Raw genomic sequence first — 12,835 nt, 5'->3', positions numbered from 1 at the left:
CCTAATACTTGCATAACGTAAAAAATAAAATTTTCCGATAAAACAAATGACTACACCATAACTGTAGGCACATTGAGTAAACTTTCATATAATCACTGCTTCTTTGATTCGTGTTACGTTACTCTTAACATCATGTTACCTAACAAAAGCACTTCAAATGGTTGGTGAAATGTTATTACACTAACAGGATGTTTAATTGTTAACAACACGTTAGTTAACATGCTGTTAGCGTTATTTTAACGAAGCTTGGTGAAACTGGGCCTTAGACTTGAGGACCTGATTTTGCCCACTTAGCTTATTTAAGTTAATGAAAAATGACAGTTAAAGTGGAAATAAATCATGTAGTTAATAGCAAAGGAAAGGACAATTATGCCTTTCCTGTCCAAACAAAAACAAAAATGTATTAGAAAAAGGAATTACTTCTTTACTCAACCTGACGACAATAAGTTTAGACGCTGTTTTCACCTGGGTAAAATTTCAGATCTTCAAATCCTGAAGAAGATTCAAGAAAGACTGGAGACCGAAACCAGTTTATGTTCTGGTACAAATTTAAAAATTCAGGTGTATTATTTATTTATATACGCAATTTGTGAATTTTCATATGACATTTTACAGTGTGCAAGACTATATATTAAATATAGAATATAAAGTTTTCGATACCTTCACTAATGTAACTTTTTGTATCCGAAAATCACAGCTCAGTACAAACTAATATTCCGTTAATTTGAAAGGAACCAGAAGGATTTGTCATATATACAGAGTCATAACAATTCTCACCAATTCAAACATGATATGCTATGAAAGATATTTACTAAAATGAGGTCTATTGGTAGTAAAACATATTAATTCGTAAATTTTTTAATCATTTATAGATATCGCGCTATTTCTCGCATCCGTTTTATTATTTTATATTGTTTTTTTAACACGAATTTAATCAGAATTTTATCGCCCTTAAAAAATCGGTCCCATTTTCCTCTTCCGACGTTATAAATTCATATTCAATCACTAGCAATGATTATATGTTTTCCTGATCATCATTTTCCAAAGTCTCTCGAAATCCACATTGATTCTAATGTGTAAAGAAGTGAAAACTCCTTTATTCTTCCTCAAAATGTTTCTACTGACTATATTGCATTGCGTCATTAGCACAGTGAATATTAATTTGACACTTATAAAATTGGAAAGGTTTAAAATAGGACTTATACTTAATATAGGTTTACTTAAGTGTGATATAACACAGTTTAGGTGAAATCGGCTCTTAGTAATTACTAAATAACGCCGAAAAATAATAGTATGTATACAAATTTACTTGCGTTAAATTTCACAAATAGTTCATTTACTTGGTTATATTACGATGGATTATCAATTGCTACTGTTGTCTACTGTCTGAGTGAAATCAAGGCCATAATTAGGTACCGTATTTCTAGGTTTTTAAGAACTCCATTTTACGTTATTGCAATAGGTGGAATAGGTTCTATCATGTTTCTTTGTTAAAACTGTGAAAGGGATCGGAAAAAAAAGCCTGTTTCTTGAAAATATATGTTTACAGTCAATTTTAAATAACATAACGTTTTCCTCGGTCATAATAATGGTAATATTTCTAATCCACTGTCGCAATAAATGTGATTTCACTTGTTCAGACATTGCTTAACAAAACATAACCTCAGAAAAGTTCACAGCTCATATCCACACATACAAGGTCAAAGTCTTATAACAGGAAAGAAGTAAAAAAAAAAAAAAACTTCACGAATTTCAACTATGTGACTTTTTCGCAGTTCATTCACCTCAAGAGAGAGTTCAGCCACTTCATACCCTTTTAGTGGCATGTCATATCTGCGATCAGTGAAAAATTCCAATACATACTGCCCAATCAGTGACCTTGAGAGGGTGGCCTGTGAAGGACGGCCCGTTGTACGAAGACAGACGAAATTACCTGCTAACTATTTTATTCTAAACAAGAAAAGACTGAAGGAGTAAAGACAAGAGATCGGATCGCTTTCTCCAGTGTAGAAGAGAATAATAATTATAAGAGGTATTGGAATTTTTAAATATATTTATATAAAACGCAGTAAATAAACAAGAATACAGCTTAATCATGATTTAGATCCTTTTAGTTCTTAAGTTCAATAGAATTTACAAATATGTCTGAAAATAATCTAAGAATTTATTAGTTTAGGAATAAGGAAAAAAAATAAGTCATTATATTACAAAAACTCCAATTCGTTTACAAAGAAGTTAATATCCTCAAAAATAATTTTTGTACTAGAATTTATACATTCAGAAGAACGTAGCGTGGCTCAATGGAATAAAAATGTATGGATGCATATGCGGAAGAACGGAGATAAGAAAGAAAAAACACACATAGAGACAGATAAACGGATAAAACAGGCAGACAGCAACAGGGAGAGACACGCACTCAAGTACACATGCCAATTAATACTGCGGCGATCATTTGAATAACAGTCAACTTGGAACTAATTAGTACCAATTTCTATCCTCAGTCATTATTATTTCAATAAATCAGTCAAACCAACAACCAATGAAAGCCCCACACACTTCACTCACCTCTCAGTTAAGACTTCTTCCTCTTCCACCGTTACTTCCAGTTTGGCCTCTTCCTCCACTTTATTCAAATCGAGTGGCTCCTTCTGCAAAACATCACGTGAAACTAAGGTATAGCACAGTAATAGTTAAAGAACCAATACATGGCAGTTTATAAGAGTATGTTGTAGACTTGATTCCAAATCCTACTACACCCAGTAAAAATTCAAATATTGTCGCTGAGAAAAGCAAAGGAATTTGAAAAATACAAAGACAAATATCACTGCATTTTGTAAGGAATACTCCGTTTTAAGTATGAAGTCCATAAAAAAAATTAGTAAACTCGATCAGTAAATAAAAATGGCACTTGAATCATGACATCAATCATGTGGAGTTTAACTAACAAAGGAATTTAAAAAGATTACAGCATTTCATACACTAGACACAAAGCAAAGTTTATTCACATAAAACTGGATTCATTGAGATGTAACCGAGACTGTAGGCTGTCAATTAAATTTGTAGTGCACATGGTAAATATTGGCACCGGAATTAAAAATAAAATTAAAAATTAAATTAATGTTGAGTATCGCAATGTCTACCAGAAAAATTGGTTGGATGAAATTCACGAACGATGATGAACAAACGGTCAGCAAGAGAGCAATAATCAGTCAGTAAATGACAGTGAGAACTACCTACCAACACACTTCAAAATCTACACTGACCTCAATTTCTCTCTTCACGATGGGAGAGTCGATTGGCACAGGAGTTACACCAAATGCCATCTCTGGTTTCATATCATAGCTGTGGTCCATACATTCCGTCTTTATGTCAGTCACATGCAGGTCTAATGAATTTCCTTGCTGCAAAACACAGAACATAATAACTGTAATTAATATAATAAGCCCCTCACGGGTAACAATCGACTATTTTTTAAAGTCTGCCCTAGTGACGTAGGCAGAATGTTGTAAGATTATTACATAACATAATTAAAATCGTTTCCAAATTAAAATATCAGTATTTTAAATGTTAAATGTTGTTTTATTTAACGATGCTCACAACTGCAGAGGTTATATCAGCGTCGCCAGATATGCCGGAATTTTGTCCCCAAGGAGTTTTTTTACATGCCAGTATATCTACCGACATGAGCCTGTCGCATTTAAGCACACTCAAATGCCATCGACCTGGCCAGAGATTGAACCCGCAACCTTGGGCATAGAAGGCCAGCGCTATACCAACTTGCCAACCCGGTCGACATCAGTATTTTAAATGTTGTGTTTTATTATTATTATTATTATTATTATTATTATTATTATTATTATAAATGATATAAGTAAAAGAATAAGTTCTAGCTCCCTTTTATTTGCGGATGATCTCAAAATCTTTCGCAAAATTAATAGTTTGGTTGATTGTCAAATTCTTCAAAATGACATTAATTTAATTTCACAATGGTCTGTTGAAAATGGAATGAAAATTAATCAATCCTAAACTTTTGTTATTTCCTTTTCACGGAAAACTATCTCCCTAAAACTTAACTATTCTCTCAGTAATGTCGTAATTACTAAGAAAGATTGTATCAGAGATCTTGGTGTCCTACTTGATTCAAAATTATATTTCCATGATCATGTGCAATATTTTTATACCCATTCGTTAAGAATGCTTGGTCTAATTAGGTCTACAAATTATTCTTTTTCCACTCCTATGTGTTTATTAATTTTATACTATACGTTGGTTAGATCCAAGCTTGAATATACATCTGTTGTATGGAACTCCATTACTTCCACTGACTCGGCTAAATTGGAGAATATTCAAAGAAAATTTATTTCCTTGTGTTCTTATAGATTTTTACCAAATTCCGATTATAACTATGAGATTAAATGCAATTATTTCAATTGCGGTAGTTTGTTCACCAGACGTCAGGATCTTGATTATTTATTTTTTTGTAAGTCATTAAGGGTGATATTGATTGTGAATCCTTCATAAGCAATATCAGTCTTCGTATTCCTGCTAAGGGTCTAAGATTTCATAAAATGTTTTATAATAGGAGTTCTAAATCTCTGTCTCTGGTCTGTAGATGTATTAAATATGCTAATTTGCATGGATTCAACTTGGATCCATTTAATGTGTAGTATATACTTTTCGAGTTTTATGTCAGTTTTATTATTTATGCCATTGTTAGATATGTATCATACTATTCTCGTCATTTGCATAACTTACAATATTAATTATATGATTCCTGTCTTCATTTATATGATTTCATTAATTCATTTGTAATACATTTTATTTAATTGCCATTATTTTAATTATCTCACTGAACTAATTTTAATAATATTATTTGTGCTATTTATTTTGTTGCATTTTGGTCAATTGAGTAATGTAGACTATTATATTGATTGTATTTTCATCTCATTGCCATTTTCTATCATTCATTCTTATCATCATTTGTTGTTTTGTTTCGTTTTGTATCTGTGCTAAACTGTAATTGGCCTTGTGCTAAATAAATAAATCTAAATCTAAATAAATAAATAAATAATAAATCTAAATCTAAATAAATAAATAAATAAATAAATAAATAAATTATTATTATTACTGATGTAACATTAAAAGGTTAAGTGTTGTTGATATTATTATTATTATTATTATCACTACTACTACAGATGAAACATTAAAAAGCTAAGTGTTGTTGATATTATTATTATTATTATTATTATTATTATTATCACTACTACTACTGATGAAACATTAAAAAGCTAAGTGTTGTTGATATTATTATTATTATTATTATTATTATTATTATTATTATTATTATTATTATTATTATTATCACTACTACTACTGATGGAACATTAAAAAGCTAAGTGTTGTTGATATTATTATTATTATTATTATTATTATTATTATTATTATTATTATAATTATTATTATTATTAGCAGCTGAGTTTTCAAACCCAGATGGGAAACTACTTCCGCAAAAAACGTTCGCGACCACATCACCATGATGCATCTGTTAAGAAATATTTGCCAATGTGAAATTCCCACAAATCTCGCGAGAATCACTAGAGGACTTTTTGCGAAAAAAAAATTGCAAAACTGTGGTTGCTCAAGTATAACAAATAACCCGGAACGATGATGTAAAGTTTATATTAGAATAACAACTGTCATATGCACGGAATGTTATACGAACGTTTCACAATAAAGTCAGAACTCAAACTAAAGCACAGGTGAACATCTATCTTAAAATCGACAATGCACACTATTGAACATCTGCATTGCAGAACGACATTTTTTCAAAACGTCCAAACCCGGTAACCACCCCTAAACATCTCCATGGGTATGCCACACATCTGCCCTTTCTAGTATTAATCCTGATGTCAGCGAATTCAGATGTACCCACTAGAGTATCAGTACTGAAATAATTTGTATGCAAAACATCGCCTACTTCGATTTTATAGTTGACAAGCCTGTCTGTTGGTTTACTGAAAGAGTTGGACGTGAAGACATGAGTAATTCTTCATCCCCAAGTAATAGTCACTGTGAGGTTCCTACTGCAGAGTAGAGGGAATGGAAAAGGAACCCTGAAGTACTCTTCGTCATTTGTTACTTTTTTGTGTATTCTCAACAAATAAGCATCACATATATGAAGTTTGTCTGATAAACTAATTGAAAAAGAAAATTATAATAAAGAGAATTAAGTGTATATATCCTAAACCAAGTGCAAACCACAACTTTGCCCACCTACCAAGGGGATTAGGTGAGACGGACCCCCATTCCATACTGAACCGTCAATGTATGTATGAATCAGTAGATGTTCAGCATTGAAATTTCTATGATTATTTCGTTTATATGACGTCATTTCATTTTCCACCAATGAAGTGTAATGAAATTTTCAATTCCAACCAATCACAGACAGACTTTGTGATAATTTTTCCACCTAAATTTATCGCTATAAATTTATCGCATGCTCGTTCTTTTGTTTAGTCGTTGTCGCCAATTGTTTCCCCGTAAATTGATGATCATGAATACAATAATACGCAACTACACGGTTAAACCTTTCTTTCAACTTTAAAGCAATGAATGCAAGATTGATATTTAATATTAATTAATATATTTACGCAATGAAGACGACGTTCAAAACGGCGTACCATGTAGACACAAAATCTTCATGCATCTTAATTGAACGTAACTTTTAAACTTGATACTTTCAATATTCTTCCCAGATTGCTCTTATACGCGATTGGAATATTGAACTGTGTAGATGAAGCTTTAGTTCCGTTACACACTACAGCGAGAATGCGTTTGACGACCTATAAAAAATGCTTTCCTGTAGCACTGAGTAACGGTCGAAATAAGGCACAGCTGAAATTGGTCCTGCTCCCACAGGTAACTTAAGCTACAATTGTAGCCTATAAAATTTGTATTTTGTGAACGAAATAAAACAATTGGCATTACTGAATAATAATATCGAATTTCTTTATTGCAATAATCGATATTCATCTATTTCAACTTCACAATGTCTCAATAGGTTAAGCATTCGTAAATATGCAATTATTAACATTTTGTCATCGAATTTTAGGAATATATTATTTACTCGCTTCATTCGTGAATTTATCGGAATATCTCAGACATTACTACAGATAAATTTGAGATAGAATACATTCACGAAAGATAAAGAATTAAGAAATACATAGCATGAGATCAAAAAACGTATCCCATGGTCACCTGAATATAGCAGTCACAGCAACTGACTCCATAAACTGCACTCACCTCAGATTCACTCTTCAGAACAGGAGTTTCACGAAAAGTTATCTCTGATTTCAGATCGCAGCTGTAATCATTATATTCCATCTTTATTTCAGTCACGTGTTGATAAGATGTATTTGCTTCCTGCAAAGCACAGAACGAAATAATTTTAATGTATTATATCATCTGGTTGTCCACGAAAATCCAGTGATTTTTAGAAGTCGACCCACGCTATTATTATTAATATCGATATCAAAGAATGCACACGTACACAAATCAAAATCAGCAGCAAAAGAATTGCTGTGGAAAGCCTCGTAAGGACCGTAACTCACTTGAAGAGTTTTCGCCAGCGAGAAAAGTGTTGCGAGAAAATTAAAAAATTGATAACATGGATTCAAATGGACGTCCACACACTGGAAGAGATTCTCGTTCGAGGCAAAAACCTATTGACACATTTATCAAAGATGTTTGACATTTATACTCTTTATGACGATTGAATGTAGAAAAAGATATCACAGGTGGCGATGAATTGTATTGTTTTTATTTGAAAATGAGGAAACATGGCTGATAATTGCAGTCAGAAACCTATCGAACTTGTACAATGTCACCTGTAGGCCTATTTATATGTCACATGGGATGAAAACTATAAAAACACGAAACTTAAAGAAAAAATATGGAGATAAATATCAGATTATCTGAAAATAAATAGGGCTATATTTTATTTTGATGAGATTTAATAGTATTAATTAAATATTTGAAATAATGTACCTAAGTCTTAACAGTTTACATTATTTTAATCCCAACATAGCAAAGAGTCCTCTATCATATCACGAATAGCAAAAAACTGAGGTCCATTCAACCTGAAATAACGCCTAAACGTATCATCATTCAAATCGAAACCAGTGTCCAAAACTCGCCCTTATTTTCGTAAGATACAATGTGATTTTCATATATTTCTGGCTTTAATTTTAGGCCTACTTTTTCTTTTCATTAACAAAATATGTTCATGTAACTCCATTTGCTCATCATCTGAATACTCAGATTCAACACAGCGTTCGTACGTAATTTGTAAAGTATATACTTACAGGTTCTATATTTTACGTAAATACATAACCTATAATATTTCCCCCAACGAGTCATTACTATAATCAGAAAAATGCTTTCTGCGTGAAGGCAGTGCATAGATGATCATAGCGAGGTGTGATCTGTGATAGCGAGAACTCGCCAAGTGTGTGGAGGAAGGCTCTTCGCCTCTTTCTCGCAACACATTTCTCGCTGGCGAAAACTCTGCAAGTGTGTTACGGGCCTAAGACAGTGTGGAAAAGAATAGTTTTATGACATCATACTGTTACGTGGAAGAACATTTTTATCCCTATTATACCGGGTGATTCACGAGGATTTACAGTCACTTCCGGAGCTTATTTCCGAAGACATTCTAAGCAAAAAATGTCATATAAACATTTGTCCTAATCTCAATATTTTCAAAGTTTGAAGTTGTTTGCAAAATACGTTTTTCCTTTAGTTTTAAGGTTAGAAGAATATTACAACTAGAGAATGAAATATTCAAAAGTATCATTTCTATAATTGACAAGTCTTGTGAAGTTTAAAATGTGTTGTCAGCTGCTTTGTACAGATTTTGTTATTATCAATTTTTAACTGAAAATGACATCATTCTTACGCACTTATCACAAAAATTGTTACAAATCATACGACTTTAGGAACTTGATTCTTTACAGTTTAATTATTCATCCTAATGTACAGTCTTGAAGAATTTACAAGAGTTGCGTGATTTGTGACAATTGTTGTGATAAATGCTTAAGAAGATGTAATTTTGTAGTTAAAAGTCGAAAATAAAATCTGTACGAGGCAACTATGGACTTCAAAACACATTTGCAGCTTCAGAATTTTTAAATAAAAAAAGAAATTATACTCATTCTTTATCCGTAATATTATTTTACCCTTCAAACTCCGGAATAATATATTATAAAGAAATTCAAATTAGTGTAATTCTGAAAATATTGAGGGACGGTAAATCTTCATGAGTGGAAGAGAAGGAGACAAGCATTTAAAGCTGCTAGATAAAATGAAATAATAATAATAATAATAATAATAATAATAATAATAATAATAAATTTAACACTCTTACAACATTCTTTACATTTGCCTGAAATTCAAAGTACCTATGTAAGTTATGTAATACTAGTGTTTAATCAGCATGGCTGTTATTTATGTAATAGAATTATTTCAGTTAAATTTCAAAAGTCACGATTAACTTGAAAACCTTATGCTCTGGAAACATTCTGAAAACAAAAGTTGAAAGTAGCGAGGTGATGATTTCTATGAGAATCCGCAGTTCAAATAGACGAAAGTTCAGTCCCTTTGCATACGAAAGTCCGCCAGGTGAAAGTTCTCCTCGGTTTGATTCACCACTTTCCAAAAAGATAAGCATTCCTTAGACATTTATCTTTGAATCCTAAAATAACAGCGATTGATTTGCTACCATAAGAGCTATGACGAAATAATGTTCAACTGTCAAACTTTCAAAGCTGTTTCTGGCATATTATTTTATCTTTCGGAAAAGTGTGGAAAATGATTTATATTAACTTCTCAAAAACAAGAACGCACGCACACATATATTCACTCTCACTCTCACACTCGGTCCCCCTCCCCTCCTTCTACCTGACTCTTCAGCTCCCCTTCATCCCCTCTCTCCCTCCCACTCGCTACCCCGCTCACACGCACTTTTTTCCAGTACAAATGGAGCTGATTGAGATAACCTCACAGTTTAGTATATACTGTCGCGAAGCTTGGGGTGATTTTTTGCATTTCTCGCGATAGTTGCTAGCCGCTTGGAGCTCTGTGTGTACTAGGAACAATAGACTGTGTCACTGCCATCATGATCTAATACAGGCCGTAAGGCAGACCAGCGAATAGGATTACAAAGAATGGACACTGAGCGAATTTTCCTGTGTTTTGTTTCTCTGTGCGCCAGCGGTTAGTTCCACTTTCAAGCGCTAGAGGTTGTGTAATTGAGCATTAGCTAAGATAATAATTGAGAATAGAGTTGAGACACAGCATCCAAACATCGCCTACCTCATTGCATAATCCAGCAACGCTTTGCTTCAAATAAATTCAAGTTAACAGCTTTTCCTTATTTCTCAGTGACAAACTAGTTGTAATAATAATATTTTATATTTCAGATATACTAAATTATATTATAAAATAATATAATACATTATAAAATTAAGTATCGAATTCGTTTAATATTTGTGTATAATATAATATAGGTATATGGTTTTACTTCTCGTAAGAGTTTTGTTTTTCCATTTTCAGCGCTATCAAATCATTACATATTTTAATTGTTGTTGGGGTCAACGTCTGAACTCTCATTATAAAGGAACGCTAGAGTCTAGACATTACAGTTAATGAAGGATTTATTATTTTATGGATCCAATTTATTTTATTTGAGTACATAATGTACCTAGATGTATTAACTATATGTGTTACATTTCCGCTGTGTCGACTGCTAGCTGGTGTGATGTCAGCGCCAACTCTAGGGAGAAAGCAGAATCTGACGCTCTAGCTGGCTTGAAGGTCATTGAAATCAGTCCGGCTACATCAAAGGTACCGACGCGAAGTGTCCATTCTTTATAATCCCTATTCGCTGGGCAGACCATGTGACTCGCTTAACCCGATCACGTAGGGCGGCGTTTCAACCATATAAATTAATTGGAATGCATAAAAAGTAACATATGTTTCCCTAAAATGTAGTATAATTGCATTACTAAAATTTAAAACAATGATTAGGAGACACTCTAGACATAATTCCTTGAGAGTTAAGGTGTAATATTATTTTTGGTGTGAAAATTACGTTGTTCGTATGTGTAATAGACCTACCTGCCTTTATTTCGATTAAATATTGCGAAATTGTTGTACATTCATTTATGCAATTCAATAATTTCCAGGTGCACCGCATGAATATTTAGATATGTTCAAATTATAGGTTATGTTTACTGTACCAGTTGCCCCTTTCTGTCTAATTTTAGTGGTCTCCAATGCCCTGCCATTCATATGGAAATATTATAGGTTATGTTTACTATATCTTATATTCCTAAATTCGCAATTATACATTATAATTAAGCATAATGTCATGTATGATACTCTGCACATTCAATTTGTCTCTATTTTAATACTACAATTGAGTACTGAATTATTGTATTTATCTACTACCTAAGAGACGAAGTAACAATCGTACATACACTAATTTCATAAGAGTGGTATGATAAATTTTCTGTCTTTATCAAGGAAGGTAGATGTGCTATATTAAAATCACAATATAAATTCTTTATTAAACCTCAAAATATCTTCCATTCTAAACTTAAAATGTTGATGCGAAAAGATTATGTTAACATGTAAAATTCTCTTCACATTAACATAACACAGTTTTGTAATTATTTCTGCAACATATTATGCAACAAGAAGTAAAGGGAACTTATGGACACATTACACTAAATAAAACTTAGCTATGATACGCAATAAAGTTATAATATAATAATTCACTGAGCTCCATACACTGAAATAGAAAACCCGAACATATATTACGGCCTGGTCTAGATCGAAAAGGCATTGACTGTGCCGTAATTCGCTTTGTTGTGAAAAGTTGTGTAAACTGTGAAATGTTCGCTATCGGTTGTAAGAACTGTAAATGGCTAAAATACAATAATTTGAGTAATAATATGGGGAAAGGAAACGTTTGTTGCACTAAATTCTAAGAAGAGGTGAGAGTTATCCTTCCGAAAGATCCAGGAAGGTGAGTTTATCAAATATAATATATGCTTTATGAAAATAATAGATAAATCTTATGTATTTCGTATTTCAATAGTGGAAGGAAGGCGTTAATTTTTCAAAAGAACACAATATCAAAAGTACAATACATTTTATCGTCTGTTAGGGAAAGAGTCCGTGATGAGGCGATAGTAGCGATCCTGGTGGCTAGCAACTATCTATGGATGCATATTTCAACTGTCTATGTTTGCATATTTAGTAAGTATTGATCTTCGCAACTGTATATACTAAACTGTGGTAACCTCCTCTTTCTACAGGCCTTGACGGCAGTTCACGCGGAATTCTGACGAATTTTACCAACAAAATATGTATCGAAATCTGGTTCCATGAACCAGCAATAGTAGCTACTCCTGCATTGACGACAATACATCATTGAGGTATGCGGACTTAGAGCCAGCAATCGGATGATCTGTCTTCGCCATGTGGGGGATATTTTAAGATGTCTTTCCTCCACACAATAACTTATATTGTTGCAAATGGCGTATTTAGAAAATAAATTGTACTTAATAATCACTTTCAATATAGCCTACCTCAGATAAAGTTTTCTGTTCTCCTATTGCCAGAGGGTCGACCTCACAATCCACCTTGATCATGTCCATCACGACTGAAAAATAAGGTAATAAGAAAATTAAACTGACATGCAATTTGTCAGCTATTTGGATATACTTACAAGTGTGTGTAATAATAGTTCCAAATCTCCGTTGTACATACA

At 32.6% G+C, this 12,835-nt stretch overlaps 1 protein-coding gene across 5 annotated transcripts in view; it reads right to left on the bottom strand.

Moving 5' to 3' along the window:
• The window catches only part of LOC138692049 (oocyte zinc finger protein XlCOF6-like), a 58,474-nt gene that overhangs the window by 24,654 nt on the left and 20,985 nt on the right, over nt 1-12,835 (bottom strand). For all 5 annotated transcript variants that reach the window (XM_069814893.1, XM_069814894.1, XM_069814899.1 and 2 more), the window contains 4 exons: nt 12,654-12,727; nt 7,303-7,422; nt 3,264-3,401; nt 2,566-2,648 (listed from right to left, as the gene is read on the bottom strand). In XM_069814893.1, coding sequence (XP_069670994.1) covers nt 2,566-2,648; nt 3,264-3,401; nt 7,303-7,422; nt 12,654-12,722 — 410 coding nt within the window. In that variant the 5' untranslated portion in view covers nt 12,723-12,727. The remainder of the gene's footprint in view (nt 1-2,565; nt 2,649-3,263; nt 3,402-7,302; nt 7,423-12,653; nt 12,728-12,835) is intronic.

Source organism: Periplaneta americana, chromosome 16 (assembly GCF_040183065.1).
Source record: "Periplaneta americana isolate PAMFEO1 chromosome 16, P.americana_PAMFEO1_priV1, whole genome shotgun sequence".
Lineage (NCBI taxonomy): Eukaryota > Metazoa > Arthropoda > Insecta > Blattodea > Blattidae > Periplaneta > Periplaneta americana.
This window is presented reverse-complemented; position numbering and strand designations above follow the sequence as displayed.